Genomic DNA, 23008 nt, shown 5'->3' on the forward strand with positions numbered 1-23008 from the left:
ATGACCATCAGTGAGTTCAGTCACATGACCATCAGTGAGTTCAGTCACATGACCATCAGTGAGTTCAGTCACATGACCATCAGTGAGTTCAGTCACATGACCATCAGTGAGTTGAGTCACATGACCACCAGTGAGTTCAGTCACATGACCATCAGTGAGTTCAGTCACATGACCATCAGTGAGTTCAGTCACATGACCATCAGTGAGTTCAGTCACATGACCATCAGTGAGTTCAGTCACATGACCATCAGTGAGTTCAGTCACATGACCATCAGTGAGTTCAGTCACATGACCATCAGTGAGTTCAGTCACATGACCATCAGTGAGTTCAGTCACATGACCATCAGTGAGTTCAGTCACATGACCATCAGTGAGTTCAGTCACATGACCATCAGTGAGTTCAGTCACATGACTATCAGTGAGTTCAGTCACATGACCATCAGTGAGTTCAGTCACATGACTATCAGTGAGTTCAGTCACATGACCATCAGTGAGTTCAGTCACATGACCACCAGTGAGTTCAGTCACATGACCATCAGTGAGTTCAGTCACATGACCACCAGTGAGTTCAGTCACATGACCATCAGTGAGTTCAGTCACATGACCATCAGTGAGTTCAGTCACATGACTATCAGTGAGTTCAGTCACATGACTATCAGTGAGTTCAGTCACATGACCATCAGTGAGTTCAGTCACATGACCATCAGTGAGTTCAGTCACATGACCACCAGTGAGTTCAGTCACATGACCACCAGTGAGTTCAGTCACATGACCACCAGTGAGTTCAGTCACATGACCACCAGTGAGTTCAGTCACATGACCATCAGTGAGTTCAGTCACATGACTATCAGTGAGTTCAGTCACATGACTATCAGTGAGTTCAGTCACATGACTATCAGTAAGTTCAGTCACATGACTATCAGTGAGTTCAGTCACATGACCATCAGTGAGTTCAGTCACATGACCATCAGTGAGTTCAGTCACATGACTATCAGTGAGTTCAGTCACATGACCACCAGTGAGTTCAGTCACATGACCACCAGTGAGTTCAGTCACATGACCACCAGTGAGTTCAGTCACATGACCACCAGTGAGTTCAGTCACATGACTATCAGTGAGTTCAGTCACATGACTATCAGTGAGTTCAGTCACATGACTATCAGTGAGTTCAGTCACATGACCATCAGTGAGTTCAGTCACATGACCATCAGTGAGTTCAGTCACATGACCATCAGTGAGTTCAGTCACATGACCATCAGTGAGTTCAGTCACATGACCACCAGTGAGTTCAGTCACATGACCATCAGTGAGTTCAGTCACATGACTATCAGTAAGTTCAGTCACATGACCACCAGTGAGTTCAGTCACATGACCACCAGTGAGTTCAGTCACATGACTATCAGTGAGTTCAGTCACATGACTATCAGTGAGTTCAGTCACATGACTATCAGTGAGTTCAGTCACATGACCATCAGTGAGTTCAGTCACATGACTATCAGTGAGTTCAGTCACATGACCATCAGTGAGTTCAGTCACATGACCACCAGTGAGTTCAGTCACATGACCATCAGTGCTCTTTTTGTTGACTGAAATATTATCAGCAAATATATTTGACATGACTAAATATGACATATTTTATACTTGATATTTTATTTTGTATACTTTATAGTTTTATGTTTTATACTTTATATTTTAGACTACAAAATAAAGTCTAATTGTAGTCTAAAATGTTGAGGAATTTAGTCGACTAAATCAATTTTGATAACTCAAAAGTGAAAGACAAAATAAAATGAACACACACACACACACACACACAGTGACACACACACACACAATGACACTCACACACACACAGATAGTGACACAGACACACACACACAATGACACACACACACACACAATGACACACACACACACACAGATAGTGACACAGACACACACAGTGACACACACACACACAATGACACCCACACACACACACACACAGATAGTGACACAGACACACACACACACAGTGACACACACACACACACACACAATGACACACACACACACACAGATAGTGACACACACACACACACACAATGACACACACACACACACACAGATAGTGACACACACACACACACACACAGAGAGATAGTGACACTTACAGGTGTGATGTGTCAGTTCCAGCATGAGTCGTCACAAGGACAACGTGACCTTCTACGGGACTCCTCTGGCCGACTGCAAGGAGACACCTGGTGACCTGGTCTTTGAGGCACAGCCCTGTGTCAATGTGCCCCCCTGTGACTGACCCCACCTGGTCTTTGAGGCACAGCCCTGTGTCAATGTGCCCCCCTGTGACTGACCCCCTGTGACTGACCCCACCTGGTCTTTGAGGCACAGCCCTGTGTCAATGTGCCCCCCTGTGACTGACCCCCTGTGACTGACCCCACCTGGTCTTTGAGGCACAGCCCTGTGTCAATGTGCCCCCCTGTGACTGACCCACCTGTGATTGACTCCCCTGTGACTGACCCCCTGTGACTGACCCCCCTGTGACTGACTCCCCTGTGACTGACTCCCCTGTGACTGACTCCCCTGTGATTGACTCCCCTGTGACTGACTCCCCTGTGATTGACTCCCCTGTGATTGACTCCCCTGTGACTGACCCCCTGTGACTGACTCCCCTGTGACTGACCCGCCTGTGACTGACTCCCCTGTGATTGACTGACCCCCTGTGACTGACTCCCCTGTGATTGACTCCCCTGTGACTGACTCCCCTGTGATTGACTCCCCTGTGATTGACTCCCCTGTGATTGACTCCCCTGTGACTGACTCCCCTGTGACTGACTCCCCTGTGATTGACTCCCCTGTGATTGACTCCCCTGTGACTGACTCCCCTGTGACTGACTCCCCTGTGACTGACCCGCCTGTCACTGACTCCCCTGTGATTGACTGACCCCCTGTGACTGACTCCCCTGTGACTGACTCCCCTGTGATTGACTCCCCTGTGATTGACTGACCCCCTGTGACTGACTCCCCTGTGACTGACTCCCCTGTGACTGACCCGCCTGTGACTGACTCCCCTGTGATTGACTGACCCCCTGTGACTGACTCCCCTGTGACTGACCCGCCTGTGACTGACTCCCCTGTGATTGACTGACCCCCTGTGACTGACTCCCCTGTGACTGACTCCCCTGTGATTGACTCCGTGACTGACCCCCCTGTGACTGACTCCCCTGTGACTGACCCCCCTGTGACTGACTCCCCTGTGACTAACCCCACCTGTGACTGACTCCCCCTCTGACTGACCCCGCCTGTGACTGACCCCTGACCCCTGTCTCCTGTTGTGTTCAATAAAGTTGTGTTGCATCCCTGTGTCACTCCCTTGGGACTTTTGTGTACTTCATGGTGTGCCTTCCTTGTCTTCTTCTTGTGGTTCACTCCACTTCACTCACATCTGGAATGTACAACATTACCAAAATAGTATTCAGCTATAAAAAAAAAGTATTTGTAGTATATAAAACTTACCAAATAATATTCAGCAATAAAAACAGTATTTGTAGTGTAGTAATAAGGTACTAAATAGGATTTATCAATAACAGTATTTGTAGTGTAGTAAAGTACTGAATATTATTTATCAATAACTATTTGTAGTGTAGTAAAGTACTGAATATTATTTATCAATAACAGTATGTGTAGAAAAGTACTAAATATTATTTATCAATAACAATATGTGCAGAAAAGTACTAAATATTATTTATCAATATGTGTAGAAAAGTACTAAATATTATTTATCAATAACAATATGTGCAGAAAAGTACTAAATATTATTTATCAATAACAATATGTGTAGAAAAGTACTAAATAGTACACATCAATGAAATCAGTATTTGAAAGACTCCATGTCAGCAAACAGGGCGATGATTGTTCGTCAGCTCATCCACAACACCAGGTGGCGCGAGAGTGCAGCAAGGACGTGGAACCGGAAAAGGACGAATGGTGACGTCATCAACCGGCGACCACCTGGATCGCGCGGGAATTTGAAAGCAGAGATGGCGGGTATTCAAACGTAAGTCTGATTTGAAATGTTTATTCTTCATCTCTGGCGTCTTGTACAAGTAATGAGCTATAGGTCTTCAATTGTACAAGTAATGAGCTATAGGTCTTCAATTGTACAAGTAATGAGCTATAGGTCTTCAATTGTACAAGTAATGAGCTATAGGTCTTCAATTGTACAAGTAATGAGCTATATGTCTTCAATTGTACAAGTAATGAGCTATATGTCTTCAATTGTACAAGTAATGAGCTATATGTCTTCAATTGTACGACTGTAAAATATCAAATGACGCCGACTAAGATGGAGTCTTATTCCAAGACATTTCCCTCAAAGTCTACACTTATTGGAATGCTAACTTAACCTTCACGCTTTTTATTGTTTGTACCGCGTCGAATATATATATAATATATGTCAAATTATAACATTAATACTTTGGTTTTGGTTCATAATCACGTTCTGAAGTACACAACTTGGGCAAATCAATCGTACGGAAACAGAAATGTAAATATTATTAATCGTTTTAAACACCCAAAAATGTTCCCGCAAAATACTTTTTCCTGAAGAATAATTGTAGCGATTGATATAATGTCATATTTTGAAGCAGGTGTATGTAAAGATCACACTCAAACTAGTGATGTGCGATACCACCGACTTTCTGTCCGATCCGATACCAAGTCAAATTCAGTCTGCTATCGGCGATACCGAGTGCGAATATACATAACGTCAGCTAAACTTAAAAGGCCTACTGAAATGATTTTTTTTTATTTAAACGGGGATAGCAGATCCATTCTATGTGTCATACTTGATCATTTCGCGATATTGCCATATTTTTGCTGAAAGGATTTAGTAGAGAACATTGACGATAAATTTCGCAACTTTTGGTCGCTGATAAAAAAAAGCCTTGCCTGTACCGGAAGTAGCGTGACGTCCCAGGTTGAAAGGCTCCTCACATTTCTCCATTGTTTACACCAGCAGCGAGAGAGATTCGGACCGAGAAAGCGACGATTACCCCATTAATTTGAGCGAGGATGAAAGATTTGTGGATGAGGAACGTGAGAGTGAAGGACTAGAGTGCAGTGCAGGACATATCTTTTTTCGCTCTGACCGTAATTTAGGTAAAAGGACTCATTGGATTCCACACTTTCTCCTTTTTCTATTGTGGATCACGGATTTGTATTTTAAACCACCTCGGATACTATATCCTCTTGAAAATGAGTCCAGAACGCGAAATGGACATTCACAGTGACTTTTATCTCCACGACAATACATCGGTGAAGCACTTTAGCTACGGAGCTAACGTGATAGCATCGTGCTTAAATGCAGATAGAAACAAAAGAAATAAGCCCCTGACTGGAAGGATAGACAGCAGATCAACAATACTACTATCAGGAGACACCAAACCAAACACTGGACATGTAACTACACGGTTAATGCTGTGCCGCCTGTGGAAGCCTAGCAATGCTGTTGCTAACGACGCCATTGAAGCTAACTTAGCAACGGTACCTCACAGAGCTATGATAAAAACATTAGCGCTCCACCTACGCCAGCCAGCCCTCATCTGCTCATCAACACCCGTGCTCACCTGCGTTCCAGCGATCGACGGAGCGACAAAGGACTTCACCCGATCATTGATGCGGTCGGCGGCTAGCGTCGGATAGCGCGTCTGCTATCCAGCTCAAAGTCCTCCTGGTTGTGTTGCTGCAGCCAGCCGCTAATACACCGATCCCACCTACAACTTTCTTCTTTGCAGTCTCCATTGTTCATTAAACAAATTGCAAAAGATTCACCAACACAGATGTCCAGAATACTGTGGAATTATGAGATGAAAACAGAGCTTTTTGTATTGGATACAATGTGTCCCAATACTTCAGTTTGAACCATTAATGTCACGCGCATACGTCATCATACATAGACCTTTTCAACCGGGAAATTTAAAATTGCCCTTTATAAGCACGGTGGCAGAGGGGTTAGTGCGTCTGCCTCACAATACGAAGGTCCTGAGTAGTCGTGAGTTCAATCCCGGGCTCAGGATCTTTCTGTGTGGAGTTTGCATGTCCTCCCCGTGACTGCGTGGGTTCCCTCCGGGTACTCCGGCTTCCTCCCACCTCCAAAGACATGCACCTGGGGATAGGCCCCTCCCACTTCCAAAGACATGCACCTGGGGATAGGTTGATTGGCAACACTAAATTGGCCCTAGTGTGTGAATGTGAGTGTGAATGTTGTCTATCTGTGTTGGCCCTGTGATAAGGTGGCGACTTGTCCAGGGTGTACCCCGCCTTCCGCCCGATTGTAGCTGAGATAGGCGCCAGCACCCCCCGCAACCCCGAAGGGAATAAGCGGTAGGAAATGGATGGATGGAAGTTAACCCGGCCGTATTGGCATGTGTTGCAATGTTAAGATGTCATCATTGATATATAAACTATCAGACTGCGTGGTCGCTAGTAGTGGCTTTCAGTAGGCCTTTAACAAGTTGTCTATTTTCAAATAATACCATACCTAAAAGAACAACAGCAGTAAAAATTTTAAAAAACAGCCTTCAAAAATCGGAATGTAATGAGAAAAAGCTGAACATTTTAAACAAATAATGATAATATACTTATAACACAGTTTTGTATACAAACACATATATTTTATATTGATATAAAATGTTTTTTTGTTTTTTTTTACCATTTTAAAAAATATCAAAATTGTCCCCCAAAATACTTGACTTTTCAGTATGTGACCCTCAGTGGAAAAAGTTAAATCTGATCTAAAAATGTTAGAAGCTCTCAAAACAAAAATAAAATATATATAATGTTTAGTTAGTTGGTTGTTCAAAATTAAAATACTAAATTATGAACTAATTTTAAAAAATGACAACAAGCATAATAAACACTGTAAGTGTTTATTATGTTTATTATGTTTATATTAAGTAAGTGAACATTGTTATTTGTGTACAGGCAGAATAATAATAATAATAATAATAATGGATTTATACAGCGCTTTTCTAGGCACTCAAAGCTCTTCACAGAGAAGTGAGAACCCATCATTCATTTTTACAACTCATTCATTCGTCATTCATTCGGCACCGGGGGCAAGGGTGAAGTGTCCTGCCCAAGGACACAACGGCAGCGATTTTTAGATGGTAAGAGGCAGGGAGCGAACCTGCAACCCCCAGGTTTCTGGCACGGCCGCTCTACCCACTACGCCAGGGGTCACCAACCTTTTTGAAAGCAAGAGCTACTTCTTGGGTAGTGATTAATGCGAAGGGCTACCAGTTTGATACACACTTCGATAAATTGCCAGAAATAGCCAATTTGCTCAATTTACCTTTAACTCTATGTTATTATTAATAATTAATGATATTTACGCTTAATTGAACGGTTTAAAAGAGGAGAAAACACGAAAAAAAAAGACAATTAAATTTTGAAACATAGTTTATCTTCAATTTCCACTCTTTAAAATTCAAAATTCAACCGAAAAAAAGAAGAGAAAAACTAGCTAATTCGAATCTTTTTGAAAAAATTAAAAAAATAATTTATGGAACATCATTAGTAATTTTTCCTGATTAAGATTAATTTTAGAATTTTGATGACATGTTTTAAATAGGTTAAAATCCAATCTACACTTTGTTAGAATATATAACAAATTGGACCAAGCTATATTTCTAACAAAGACAAATCATTATTTCTTCTAGATTTTCCAGAACAAAAATTTTAAAAGAAATTCAAAAGACTTTGAAATAAGATTCAAAATTGATTCTACAGATTTTCTAGATTTGCCGGAATAATTTTTTTGAATTTTAAATCATAATAAGTTTGAAGAAATATTTCACAAATATTCTTTGTCGAAAAAACAGAAGCTAAAATGAAGAATTAAATTAAAATGTATTTATTATTCTTTACAATAAAAAAAATAAATTTACTTGAACATTGATTTAAATTGTCAGGAAAGAAGAGGAAGGAATTTAAAAGGTAAAAAGGTATATGTGTTTAAAAATCCTAAAACCATTTTTAAGGTTGTATTTTTTCTCTAAAATTGTCTTTCTGAAAGTTATAAGAAGCAAAGGAAACAAATTAATGAATTTATTTAAACAAGTGAAGACCAAGTCTTTAATATATTTTCTTGGATTTTCAAATTCTATTTGAGTTTTGTCTCTCTTAGAATTGAAAATGTCGGGCAAAGCGAGACCAGCTTGCTAGTAAATAAATACAATTTAAAAAATAGAGGCAGCTCACTGGTAAGTGCTGCTATTTGAGCTATTTTTAGAACAGGCCGGCGGGCTACTCATCTGGTCCTTACGGGCTACCTGGTGCCCACGGGCTACCTGGTGCCCGCGGGCACCGCGTTGGTGACCCCTGCACTACGCCATGCCGCCCTAGAATGGTATTATTATTAATGTTATTCTATTCTTACACGGGGAAGAATGACTGGCTCGTGCATGCATCCTGCGCTAATACAAAGTACTTCTAACTTAGTTCTGTCAGTAGACTCGCTATGGAAGCGCTAAAAACTACAACATGGCTGACGCACGGTCACAACGCGTCTTGAAGATGGTGTGTTTTGCACATTGTATACAACACTTGCCTTGACCTTAAAAAAGTTGAAATTTGAGGCCGTTTAGCATCAAATCTCGCTGCAAGTTAGCATCACAGCTAGCTGCTAGTTAGCATCACATCTAGCTGCAAGTTAGCGGCACATCTAGCAGCTAGTTAGCATCACATCTAGCTGCTAGTTAGCATTCCATATAGCTGCAAGTTAGCATCACATCTAGCTGCTAGTTAGCGCCACATCTAGCTGCTAGTTAGAGTCACAGCTAGCTGCTAGTTAGCATCACAGCTAGCTGCTAGTTAGCATCACAGCTAGCTGTTAGTTAGCATCACAGCTAGCTGCTATTTTCTCCCGCAATCCCCAGACTTTGACAGGTAGATTGAAGGTATAAAAGTAAGAAGAGAGTCCTGGATCTAAGACTACACAGAAGTACACCAAGTACACAGTATTGAAGTATTCCTGGTGTGTGTCAGTGTGTTGCAGCGCTCTGAACGTGTCCTGCTGGCGCCGTGTGGTGACCTGGACCAGTCGGACCTGGCAGACTCGGCAGACGGGACACTTCTCTTCATGCAGGTTTGTCTTCTGCTCCCAGAGTTGGGACCAAGTCATTGTTTTGCAAGTCATAAGTAAGTCTCAAGTCTTTGCCCTCAAGTCCCGAGTCAAGTCTCGAGTCAAGTCAGGCAAGTCCAGAGTCAAGTCCAAAAACAAGACTGGAAAGTCTCAAGTCAAGTCCCAAGTCCTGCATTTTGAGTTTCGAGGTCCTTTCAAGTCCTTTTAACCACAGACTAATATATTTACACAGATTGTATATGCTTTTAAAACGCTGCATTTATTTATTAAAACAAGTGTATTTGAAATTGCAGGAAAACAAATAGTGCTGACATTGCAGTTCATAATAGTACTATTAACCAGTCATTTTAAACATTTAACTCATTCCTTTACAGAATAAACACATTTGAAAAAACAAGTGCAAATGTACTTATTTGCACAAAAGTGTTAACATTGTATTTCCATGGCATATTGCATTGTAACTAGTTCCACAGCACTTTCTATCCTGTTCTTACCTTATCTCATCTCATACTGTATGTGTGTTGATGTGTGCGTACACATGAAAAACATAACAAATACATGAACATAACAATGAACAGAGTTGTACTTTTTACATATCAGGGCCCTATGCAATATGTACACACATTCTTAATATAGTATACATTTTAACTGACCTTATTTGACTATGTTTGTCTTTTTGGAGGTGGCTAAAATATGTGCTGCTGCTGACCGCCGTCTAACGTTACGTTACGTTACTGTGTGTGATACATTGACTAACGTTACGTTACTGTGTGTGATACATTGACTAACGTTACGTTACTGTGTGTGATACATTGACTAACGTTACGTTACTGTGTGTGATACATTGACTAACGTTACGTTACTGTGTGTGATACATTGACTAACGTTACGTTACTGTGTGTGATACATTGACTAACGTTACGTTACTGTGTGTGATACATTGACTAACGTTACGTTACTGTGTGTGATACATTGACTAACATTACGTTACTGTGTGTGATACATTGACTAACGTTACGTTACTGTGTGTGATACATTGACTAACGTAACGTTATGTGTAGATACCTCATGCAACCCTGCTTAAAAAAATCCCTTGACAAAAAGTATGAATAAGGTAGCTAACTGCAGTGGACGCAACATATTGCCGTGTTTGCAATGACGTTACAACCATAGACATCTTATAAGTAGACGCAGCATTGGCTGCTGTGACGCGAGAAATTGGGCCGCCATTTTGAAGTAGTGATGAGGAGCCGGCGAGCAGCCTAAACTGACAGTTAACAGGTAGAAAACAAAGATGCTAAACTGACAGTTGACAGGTAGAAAACAAAGATGCTAAACTGACAGTTGACAGGTAGAAAACAAAGATGCTAAACTGACAGTTGACAGGTAGAAAACAAAGATGGTGTTCAGCGTTTTCCTGCTCAAATGAGCGGACAGTTGAAAATAAGAATCGGGGGATTACTTTTCACAAGTAAGATTGAACATTAACGTACTATTGGTTGTATTTTGTGAAAAGAATATTAGCACAGAGTTGAGAAGGAGCCAAGATCTTTAATATTTGTATGTGAAAATGACAAATAAATCTTCTGGGGGAGGATGACGCCCCTAAAGGGGTTTGCTTTACAAACTTTTAGCCTCACCTAAAACAAAATTCACCAGCCGCCACTGATTATGATGCATTCTCATTTTAGGCAAAGTATAAGACAATACTTTCTTAACAGTATAATTGTAACCAGGAATAAGTCTTCAAGTAACAATAATCAAATACTAACATTGTTGGGTAAGACACAATTTGGTTTTATTCTGAATCCAGTGAAACAGATTGGTGGTTTTAGCTGATATAAAGACTTTCAGGTGTTTATATATGTTTATGTTGAAGTATTTGGCAGACGCTTTTATCCAAAGCGACATACATCAAAAATACATATAAAACAATGACTGTAAACATGATCATTTAAGGGAAGAATGTAATAGAAAATATCAATACAAAGTGTCACGACAGAATAAAGTCTCTGCTGCTGCAGCAACAGAGATACAGTCTATAGATATCTAATGTATTCATACATTGTTTATGTAGCATGTGTATATAACCTCATTTTATTGTTTCTTCAACTTAAAAATAGCTGATCGCGTGAAAATGAGTGGTATTCAGTGAGGTAAGATGAATTAAATGTCATTGCTCCTGCCAAATGAATTGCACTGAGTGGAGCGGATCATAGACATGTTCTAAGGGTACGCAGCATGGAGCGCTACTGCCTACTGGTGCTGACGAGACGCGGGGCCGCCATCTTGGAGTGGTGATCCGCTCCACTCAGTGCAATTCATTTGGCAGAAGCAATGACATTTCATTCATCTTACCTCACTGAATACCACTCATTTTCACACACTTTTTTGTCATACGTGTAGCTATGATAACGGACACATGTTTTATTATTCATAGTTTGCTTAACAGTAATAGAATATTCTTATATGCTATAAGTGACCAGATCAAAATGGGAATATAATCCCAGAGAAGGGTCAGCTATTTTTTAAATTGAAGAAACAATATGATGAGGTTATATATATATGCTACATAAACAATGTATGAATACATTAGATATCTATATATCTTATAGACTGTATCTCTGTTGCTGCAGCAGCAGAGACTTTATTCTGTCTTGACACTTTGTATTGATATTTTCTATTACATTCTTCCCTTAAATGATCATGTTTACAGTCATTGTTTTTGATGTATGTCGCTTTGGATAAAAGTGTCTGCCAAATACTTCAAGACTTTCAGGTGTTTATATATGTTTATGTTTAAGTCCAAGTGAAGTCACAAGTCATTGATGTTAAAGTCTAAGTCGAGTTGCAAGTCTCTTTACATTTTGTCAAGTCCAGTCTAAAGTCATCAAATTCATGACTCGAGTCCAAGTCATGTGACTCGAGTCCACGCCTCTGTCTGCTCCTGTTGGCCATCCTGAAACAAGGTCTTGAAACGGGGTCCTGAAAGCAGGCCTTGAAACGAGGTCCTGAAACAGGTTCTTGAAACCAGGTCCTGAAACAAGGTCTTGAAACAGGGTCCTGAAAGCAGGCGTTGAAACAAGGTCTTGAAACCAGGTCCTGAAACAGCGTCCTGAAAGCAGACCCCGAAAGCAGGCCTTGAAATGAGGTCCTGAAACAGGTTCTTGAAACCAGGTCCTGAAACAAGGTCTTGAAACAAGGTCTTGAAACAAGTTCCTTAAACAGTGTCTTGAAACCAGGTCCTGAAACAGTGTCTTGAAACCAGGTCTTGAAACAAGGTCCTGAAATCAGGCCCTGAAACCAGGTCCTGAAGCAGTGTCCTGAAACCAGGTCTTGAAACCAGGTCCTAAAACTGTGTCTTGAAACCAGGTCCTGGAAGCAGGCCCTGAAACAGGTTCTTGAAACCAGGTCCTAAAACTGTGTCCTGAAACCAGGTCCTGGAAGCAGGCCCTGAAACAGGTTCTTGAAACCAGGTCCTGAAACAAGGTCATGAAAGCAGGCCCTGAAACCAGGTCCTGAAAGCAGGTCTTGAAAGCAGGTCTTGAAACCAGGTCCTGAAACCAGGTCCTGGAAGCAGGCCCTGAAACAGGTTCTTGAAACAAGGTCCTGAAACAGCCTCTTGAAACCAGGTCCTGAAACAAGGTCTTGAAACCGGGTCTTGAAACCGGGTCCTGATGCTGATCTTGCTGTGCAGGACAGTCGTCAGGTGAAGAAGGTTCTGTGGCGCCAGTTCTATGTCCTGGACTCCATGATGCGTGTGTTGGAGGGTCAGCACCTGCTGACACAGCCCTGCCCCCCCCCTGCAGGTAAGCAAGCACCTTGGCAGAGTGTGAAGCCAGCCATGTGCCATCAACATGACCTGGCTGCAGGGGGCGGAGCTCGAGACAGGTGGAAGGCGGCCAAGGCAGAGAGCAGGACCATGGAGACTCACCTGGAGGCACTGATCTCTACACTGCACCGCAACATCCAGCATGGAGTCAGTGGGCGACACACACTCACACACCTGTTGCAGCAGCTGCACAGCAAGGTACGCACACACACACACACACCTATACACATGCACACACACACACACCTGTGCATTCACACACCTATACACGTGCACACAGAGTCACACACCTGTTGCAGCAGCTGCACAGCAAGGTACGCACACACACACCTGTACATTCACACACCTATACACGTGCACACGCACACCTAGTGGTCACACCTATACGACACAGAGTCACACACCTGTTGCAGCAGCTGCACCACAAGGTACACACACACACCTGTACATTCACACACCTATACACATGCACACACACTTAGTGGTCACACCTATACTCACACACCTGTTGCAGCAGCTGCACCACAAGGTACACACACACACACCTGTACATTCACACACCTATACACATGCACACACACTTAGTGGTCACACCTATACGACACAGAGTCACACACCTGTTGCAGCAGCTGCACCACAAGGTACACACACACACACCTGTACATTCACACACCTATACACATGCACACACACTTAGTGGTCACACCTATACGACACAGAGTCACACGCCTGTTGCAGCAGCTGCACCACAAGGTACACACACACACACCTGTACATTCACACACCTATACACATGCACACACACTTAGTGGTCACACCTATACGACACAGAGTCACACGCCTGTTGCAGCAGCTGCACCACAAGGTACACACACACACCTATACACATGCACACACACATACTATGTGGTCGCACCTATACGACACAGACTCAAACACCTGTTGCAGCGGCTGCACCACAAGGTACACACACACACCTATACACATGCACACACACACACTATGTGGTCACACCTATACGACACAGAGTCACACACCTGTTGCAGCAGCTGCACCACAAGGTACACACACACACACCTGTACATTCACACACCTATACACATGCACACACACTTAGTGGTCACACCTATACGACACAGAGTCACACACCTGTTGCAGCAGCTGCACCACAAGGTACACACACACACCTATACACATGCACACACACATACTATGTGGTCGCACCTATACGACACAGACTCAAACACCTGTTGCAGCGGCTGCACCACAAGGTACACACACACACCTATACACATGCACACACACACACTATGTGGTCACACCTATACGACACAGAGTCACACACCTGTTGCAGCAGCTGCACCACAAGGTACACACACACACACCTGTACATTCACACACCTATACACATGCACACACACTTAGTGGTCACACCTATACGACACAGAGTCACACACCTGTTGCAGCAGCTGCACCACAAGGTACACACACACACCTATACACATGCACACACACATACTATGTGGTCGCACCTATACGACACAGACTCAAACACCTGTTGCAGCGGCTGCACCACAAGGTACACACACACACCTATACACATGCACACACACACACTATGTGGTCACACCTATACGACACAGACTCACACACCTGTTGCAGCAGCTGCACCACAAGGTACACACACACACACCTGTACATTCACACACCTATACACGTGCACACACACTTAGTGGTCACACCTATACGACACAGAGTCACACACCTGTTGCAGCAGCTGCACCACAAGGTACACACACACACACACACCTGTACATTCACACACCTATACACATGCACACACACTTAGTGGTCACACTTATACGACACAGAGTCACACACCTGTTGCAGCAGCTGCACCACAAGGTACACACACACACACACACCTATACACATCGTATACACACACTTATACACATAATATACACACACTTATACACGCACACACACCTATACACACACACGTACCTATACACACGCGTACACACACATACAAGTCTATACACGCACACACACACTTATACACACCTATACACACGCACACTTATACATACACCTATATACATACACACCTAAACACACACACTTATACAAACCTATACACACACACGTACCTGTACACACGCATACACACTTATACACACGTACATGTCTATACACCAGAGGTGTGGACTCGAGTCACATGACTTGGACTCGAGTCAGACTCGAGTCATGAATTTGATGACTTTAGACTCGACTTGACAAAATGTAAAGAGACTTGCAACTCGACTTAGACTTTAACATCAATGACTTGTGACTTCACTTGGACTTGAGCCTTTTGACTTGACATGACTTGCTACTTTCCCCAAAACCTAAAGCTTAAAAAGTTATTTGGGAGCGCTCCGTAGCTTTCATTTTGTACGTGTCTGTCTATCAGCGTGTGTGCTGCGTGTCAGCGTGTGTGCTCTCAGTACAACAGCCAATCAAATTAGATCTACATTGTTTTCATCACACAGCATTCAGCCAATCAAATTGCAGGACAACCAATGAACAAGAGTTGTCAAACAACGCGCCAGTGAGAAAGATTTATACCAAAGTTGGTTTCGTTCGGGTATAAAAACTACGACTTGGTCAAAGAATTGCCGTATGCAAATCACGCAGTTCGAATATTACAGACGGAGACGCAACAACTTCCAACTTCGTTCGACATTTGAAGTTGCACAAAGAAGGGTAAGTTTTGAATGTAAGATAACGTTTATTGGCTAAGTAACATGACTTTTATTTGCTGTGTAGTTAAATCAGTGAGGCTGTAAACTCACTGCTAACGTCATAACCATAGACATCTTATAAGTAGACACAGCATCGAGCGCTACTGCCTACTGGCGCAGACGAGACGCGGGGCCGCCATCTTGGAGTGGTGATCCGCTCCACTCAGTGCAATTCATTTGGCAGGAGCAATGAACTGTCAACGCATTTAATTCATTTTACCTCACTGAATACCACTCATTTTCACGCGCTTTTTTGTCATACGTGTAGCTATGATAACGGACACATGTTTTATTATTCATAGTTTGCTTAACAGTAATAGAATATTCTTATACACTATAAATGACCAGACGTCCGAGATTAAAACTGGGAATATAACCCCAGAGAAGGGGGAAAAAAACGGTCAGATATTTTTAAATTGAAGAAACAATATGATTACGTTATATAGACATGCTACATAAACAATGTATGAATACATTAGATATCTATATATCTTATAGACCGTATCTCTGTTGCTGCAGCAGCAGAGAGTTTATTCTGTCGTGACACTTTGTATTGATATTTTGTATTACATTTTTCCCTTAAATGATCATGTTTACAGTGCTTGTTATATATGTATTTTTTATGTATGTCGCTTTGGATAAAAGCGTCTGCCAAATACTTAAACATATACAAACACCTGAAAGTCTTTATATCAGCTAAAACCACCAATCTGTTTCACTGGATTCAGAATAAAACCAAATTCTGTTTTACCCAACAATATTAGTATTTCAATATTGTTACTTGAAGACTTATTCCTGGTTACAATTATACTGTTAAGAAAGTATTGTCTTATATTTTGCCTAAAATGAGAATGCATTATAATCAATGGCGGCTGGTGAATTTTGTTTTAGGTGGGGCAGAAAGTTTGTAAACCAAACCCCTTTAGGGGCGTCATCCTCCCCCAGAAGATTTATTTGTGATTTTCACATACAAATATTGAAGATCTTTGCTCCTTCTCAACTCTGTGGTAATGTTATTTTCATAAAATACAACCAATAGTACATTCATGTTAAATCTTACTTGTGAAAAGTAATCCCCCGATTCCTATTTTCAACAGTCCGCTCATTTGAGCAGGAAAACGCTGAACACCAGCCTGGCATCTTTGTTTTCTACCTGTCAACTATCAGTTTAGGCTGCTCGCCGGCTCCTCATCACCACTTCAAGATGCAAATTGCTCGCGTCACAGCAACCAATATTGCGTCTACTTATAAGATGTTTATGGTTATAACGTCATTTCAAAAACGGCAATATGTTGCGTCCACTGCAGTTTGCTACCTTATTCATACTTTTTGTCAAGTGATTTTTTAAGCAGGGTTGCATGAGGTACCTACACTTAACGTTACGTTAGTCAATGTATCACACACAGTAACGTAACGTTAGACGGCGGTCAGCAGCACTGCGTATTTTAGCCACCTACAAAAAGACAAACATAGTCAAATAAAGGTCAGTTAAAATATATACTATATTAAGAATATGTGTACATATTGCATAGGGCCCTGACATCTAAAAAGTACAACTCTATTCATTGTTATGTTCATGTATTTGTTATGTTTTTCAAGTGTACGCACACATCAACACACATACAGTATGAGATGAGATCAATGAGATAAGGTAAGAACAGAATAGAAACTGCTGTGGAACTAGTTACAATGCAATATGCCATGGAAATACAATGTTAGCACTTTTGTACAAATAAGTACAGTTGCACTTGTTTTTGCAAATGTGTTTATTCTGTAAAGGAATGAGTTAAATGTTTAAAATTGTTTAAACTATTAAAATGACTGGTTAATAGTGCTATTATGAATTGCAATGTCAGTACTATTTTATTTCCTGCTATTTCAAATGCACTTGTTTTAATAAATAAATACAGCGGTTTAAAAGCATACACAATCTGTGTAAAAATATTAGTCTGTGGTCGAAAGGACTTGAAAGGACTCGAAACTCAAAATGCAGGACTTGTGACTTGACTTGAGACTTTCCAGTCTTGACTTTGGACTTGACTCGGGACTTGCCTGTCTTGACTCGGGACTTGACTCGAGACTTGAGGGCAAAGACTTGAAACTTACTTGTGACTTGCAAAGCAATGACTTGGTCCCACCTCTGCTATACACACACACCCATACACACCTATACACACACGCTTATATAGACCTATACACACATGTACACGCCTATACACACACGCCTAAACATACACTTATGCACACACATTCACACCTATACACTTACACACACACACACAGATGCACACCTATACACACGCACACCTATACACACACACACACGCACACCTATACACACACGTACGTGCACAAGTCCACAGGTGTGGTGCGTTGCAGAAGCAGCAAAGAGAAGACGTGGACGAGTGTGTGCAGAAGGCCCACAATGCATTGCAGAGAAGTGAGGGTCAGCTGACTCAACTGAGGGCGGAGCTTAAGGCGGTGCTGGCATATGTGGATGTCTGGCAGCGTTTCAGAGATGAGTGAGTGGTCACATGACCCGAGGCTGGGATGAGAGGTGATGTGAGTGAGTGGTCACATGACCTGAGGCTGGGACGAGAGGTGATGTGAGTGAGTGGTCACATGACAAGAGGTGACTGGGTGATGTGATGTCAGTTTCAGGGTGTACCTGTCAGACGTGCATGACGTCACACCCCTGCACCTGCTGTCTTTCGACCAATCACAGCTGTCTCTGGAGTGCAGGCACAAAGAGCAGGCCGGCCATGATGTGGAGCCACTGAAGGTGTCGGTCAGGTGGAGTCATGACGACCGCTTCACACTTCAGGTAATCCCACAGCACCCCTCCAAAAGGGGGCGGGGCATCATGGTTCACACTTGACGCTCGACGTCCTGTTGATGTGAGCAGGTGAGCCAGCCGGGGCTAGCGCTCCACAGCGTCTCGGGCGGCCGCTCGGAGCTGGGCACCACCCTGCTGGAGGTCATGCAGTACTACATGGGTCAGGCCTGCCTCCTGTCTGAGATCCAGCACTTGCGGTCCAGGTGAGTGCCATACAAAACCTTCCCGCTGTCCGTTTCCTGCGGGCCTGACGCGCTTCCCTCCCCCAAATAGCTTCGCCATCGACTGGCTTCCTGCCAGCCGCGTGCTGGTCTACCTGAAGTCTGCGTCACTGGTGTGTCACCTGCAGGTGCAGGAGGGTTACCCCGATACTGGCGCCGTCAGTCTGCTGTCCGTGCACAGAGACGCTCAGCCCGTGGACACCTGTGGACTACAGGTGAGTGTGGTGGGCGCGCCTTGTGTCAACCAATCCATTCTACAAACCACAGAAGCAGTGAAGTTGTCAGGTTGTGTAAATAAAAAGAGAATACAACAAATCCTTTTCAACTTATATTCAATTGAATAGACTGCAAAGACAAGATATTTCATGTTCACACTGAGAAACTTTGCAAATAATCATGAAGTTAGAATTGAATGGCAGCAACACATTGCAAAAAAGGCATTTTTACCAGTGTGTTACATGGCCTTTCCTTTTAACAACACTCAGTAAAGGTTTGGGAAGTGAGGAGACACATTTTTGAAGTGGAATTCTTTCCCATTCTTGCTTGATGTACAGCTTAAGTTGTTCAACAGTCTCCCTTCTGCTATTTTAGGTGCCACACATTTTCAATGTCTGGACTACAGGCAGGCCAGTCTAGTACCCGCACTCTTTTACTATGAAGCCACGCTGTTGTAACACCTGGCTTGGCATTGTCTTGCTGAAATAAGCAGGGGCGTCCATGCTTGGATGGCAACATATGTTGCTCCAAAAGCTGTATGTACCTTTCAGCATTAATGGTGCCTTCACAGATGTGTAAGTTACCCATGTCTTGACCACTAATACACCCCCATACCATCACACATGCTGCCTTTTACACTTTCACCCTAGAACATGTCTTGACCACTAATACACCCCCATACCATCACACATGCTGCCTTTTACACTTTCACCCTAGAACATGTCTTGACCACTAATACACCCCCATACCATCACACATGCTGCCTCTTACACTTTCACCCTAGAACATGTCTTGACCACTAATACACCCCCATACCATCACACATGCTGCCTTTTACACTTTCACCCTAGAACAGTCCAGATGGTTCTTTTCCTCTTTGGTCCAGAGGACACGACGTCCACAGTTTCCAAAAACAATTTGAAAGGTGGACTCGTCAGACCACAGAACACTTTTCCACTTTGCATCAGTCCATCTTAGATGAGCTCGGGCCCAGCGAAGTGTTTCTGGGTGTTGTTGATAAATGGCTTTGGCTTTGCATAGTAGAGTTTTAACTTGCACTTACAGATGTAGCGACCAACTGTAGTTACTGACAGTGGTTTTCTGAAGTGTTCCTGAGCCCATGTGGTGATATCCTTTACACACTGATGTCGCTTTTTTTTTTTGTCCTGTCCAGCTTCTCAGGCAAATCATATAGTAGATGTAGATGATCATATAGTAGATGTAGATGATCATATAGTAGATGTAGATTATCATATAGTAGATGTAGATGATCATATAGTAGATGTAGATGATCATATAGTAGATGTAGATGATCATATAGTAGATGTAGATTATCATATAGTAGATGTAGATGATCATATAGTAGATGTAGATGATCATATAGTTGATGTAGATGATCATATAGTAGATGTAGATGATCATATAGTAGATGTAGATGATCATATAGTAGATGTAGATGATCATATAGTAGATGTAGATGCTCATATAGTAGATGATCATATAGTAGATGTAGATGATCATATAGTAGATGTAGATGATCATATAGTAGATGTACACATTGGCTTTACACAAGAGAAGTGTAGGATACTTCTCTTGTTGCCTTATTTGTATTTGACTTTATTAAATGTATTTATATTATCATTTGGTGCAGCCGGGCCGGAGCAGGAGGGGATAGAAAGAGAAAAAAAGGAAGACAGAGGGGGGAATTGTGGGGACAAGAGGGGGATTAGACAGAGAGACAACAAAAACAACAACAGCAAACACAACAACAACAACAATAGAGCAACATCAGCAAATAGGACATGTACAAATATGATGGTGAAAGTGATAGCAAATAAGCAGTTAGCGAAATAAATAATAATACAGAAATGACAAATAACATTACTACACTACAAATGGATCAATAAAAATACCAATAGAAATATCACTATTGATAATAAACAATACCAATACTTTACCTTTATTATCAACAATACAATTGTTCAAATGCAACAATACATATACGTCATGATAACTTGAGATACGAAAGAATGCAGAAAAATGGAGGGGAAGAAAGAGAAGCAACCTACATTAACCTTGTAGATTGTTATAGTAACAATAGGTTAAGCTTGGTCAGTGTGCCATGTGTTATACCCAGTTTACCCTAGGGCAACAACGTTAATATATGTTTGATGAAACGTGATTATGTGCATGAGTGTATGTATGTATATGTACTTGTATATGTACAGTATGTGTATATGTATGTTTGTACAGTGAATGTATATGTACAGTATGTGTATATGTATGTTTGTACAGTGAATGTATATGTACAGTATGTGTATATGTGTGTTTGTACAGTGAATGTATATGTACAGTATGTGTATATGTGTGTTTGTACAGTGAATGTATATGTACAGTATGTGTATATGTGTGTTTGTACAGTGAATGTATATGTACAGTATGTGTATATGTATGTTTGTACAGTGCAGAGCTAATATTTGCAGAAAAACATTTTAAAAAATTATAAATACCATGAAATATCTTGTCTTTGCAGTCTATTCAATTGAATATAAGTTGAAAATGATTTGTTATATTCTCTTTTTATTTACCATTTACACAACCTGACAACTTCACTGCTTTTGGGCTTTATATTATGCCCGATTGTAGCTGAGATAGGCTCCAGCGACCCCGAAGGGAATAAGCGGTAGAAAATGGATGGATGGATTATTATAATTTCTTTCAACTACCATGTCAGCATTTTAATGTTTTTACTTAATTGTTATGCAGCCTCCAAAACCTCACAGCCGCCTGACTGACTGGCTGATTCTTCTCTGCAGCAGTTCTCTCATCTGATGTCCTCTCATCTGATTTCTTATCCTTTGATGTCCTCTCATCTGTCATGCATTTAATTAAATATATATATCTTTTAATTACTTGTTGACATTCTGATGATAAAATTACATTTGTATGCAAATATTGTGGTCTCTTAGTTTAAAGATGTGTATGTGTGTGTGTGTATATACTGTATATATATATATATACATACACACACATACAGTATAGACATATATTTGCACACATGTATGTATATATATATATACACACATTTATAGTCGAGGTTTCTGTGGTTTATGTGTTATACAGTGCTCAATACCGGGGTAGAGCGGAATATACGTTAGGTCAGAAAAAAACTCAAAGGCTATATCATCCCTACAAGCCTGTTTTGCAGGTTTCCCCGCTCGTCAGGGGATTTTGTTAAAATTAAAATAAAGTCCCCTGACAAGCAGGGAAACCTGCGAAACAGGCTTGTAGGGATGATATAGCCTCTGTGTTTTTTCCTGACCTAATGTATATATATATACATTTATATATGTGTGTACAAATGTATTTATGTGTGTATATATACATTTATACATGTGTACGTATGTATATGTGTGTGTAGGTGTATATATATACATATATAAATGTGTATATATATATACATACATATATGAATGTGTGTATATATATATATATATATATATATATATATATATATATATATATATATATATATATATATATAACACAGTGGTGGTCAAAAGTGTACATACACTTGTAAAGAACATCATGTTTTTTGATTGATTGATTGAGAGTTTTATTAGTAGGTTGCACAGTACAGTACATATTCCGTACAATTGACCACTAAATGGTAACACCCCAATAAGTTGTTCAACTTGTTTAAGTCGGGGTCCACTTAAATTGATTCATGATACAGATATATACTATCATATATACTATCATCATAATACAGTCATCACACAAGATAATCATCAAGGTATATACATTGAATTATTTACAATCCAGGGTGTGGAGGGGGTTAGGGGGTTAGGTTTGGTTGTTATCATCGGTCATCAACAATTGAGAACAGAGAAATGGATATTGGAACAGTGTTAGTTTAGGGTTGAAGTTGCCTGGAGGTGTTGTTTTAGTGCGCTTTTGAAGGAGGATAGAGAT

At 41.4% G+C, this 23008-nt stretch overlaps 1 protein-coding gene across 2 annotated transcripts; it reads left to right on the forward strand.

Moving 5' to 3' along the window:
- The first annotated feature begins 3916 nt into the window (after nt 1-3916).
- Nucleotides 3917-21960, forward strand: si:dkey-225f5.4 (uncharacterized). Of its 2 annotated transcripts, none has more exons than XM_062036510.1 (9): nt 3917-4054; nt 9046-9145; nt 12840-12951; nt 13015-13172; nt 18140-18282; nt 18416-18584; nt 18666-18799; nt 18870-19032; nt 21800-21960. In XM_062036510.1, exons 1-9 carry the CDS (start codon nt 4038-4040, stop codon nt 21863-21865), a joined length of 1062 nt encoding a protein of 353 aa, XP_061892494.1. In that variant the 5' UTR covers nt 3917-4037; the 3' UTR covers nt 21866-21960. The 2 variants fall into 2 exon arrangements, with proteins under 2 accessions (XP_061892494.1, XP_061892495.1); XM_062036511.1 differs by lacking the exon at nt 3917-4054 and adding an exon at nt 6244-6381.
- The last annotated feature ends 1048 nt before the right edge of the window (nt 21961-23008 follow it).

Source organism: Entelurus aequoreus, linkage group LG25 (genome assembly GCF_033978785.1).
Source record: "Entelurus aequoreus isolate RoL-2023_Sb linkage group LG25, RoL_Eaeq_v1.1, whole genome shotgun sequence".
NCBI classification, from domain to species: domain Eukaryota; kingdom Metazoa; phylum Chordata; class Actinopteri; order Syngnathiformes; family Syngnathidae; genus Entelurus; species Entelurus aequoreus.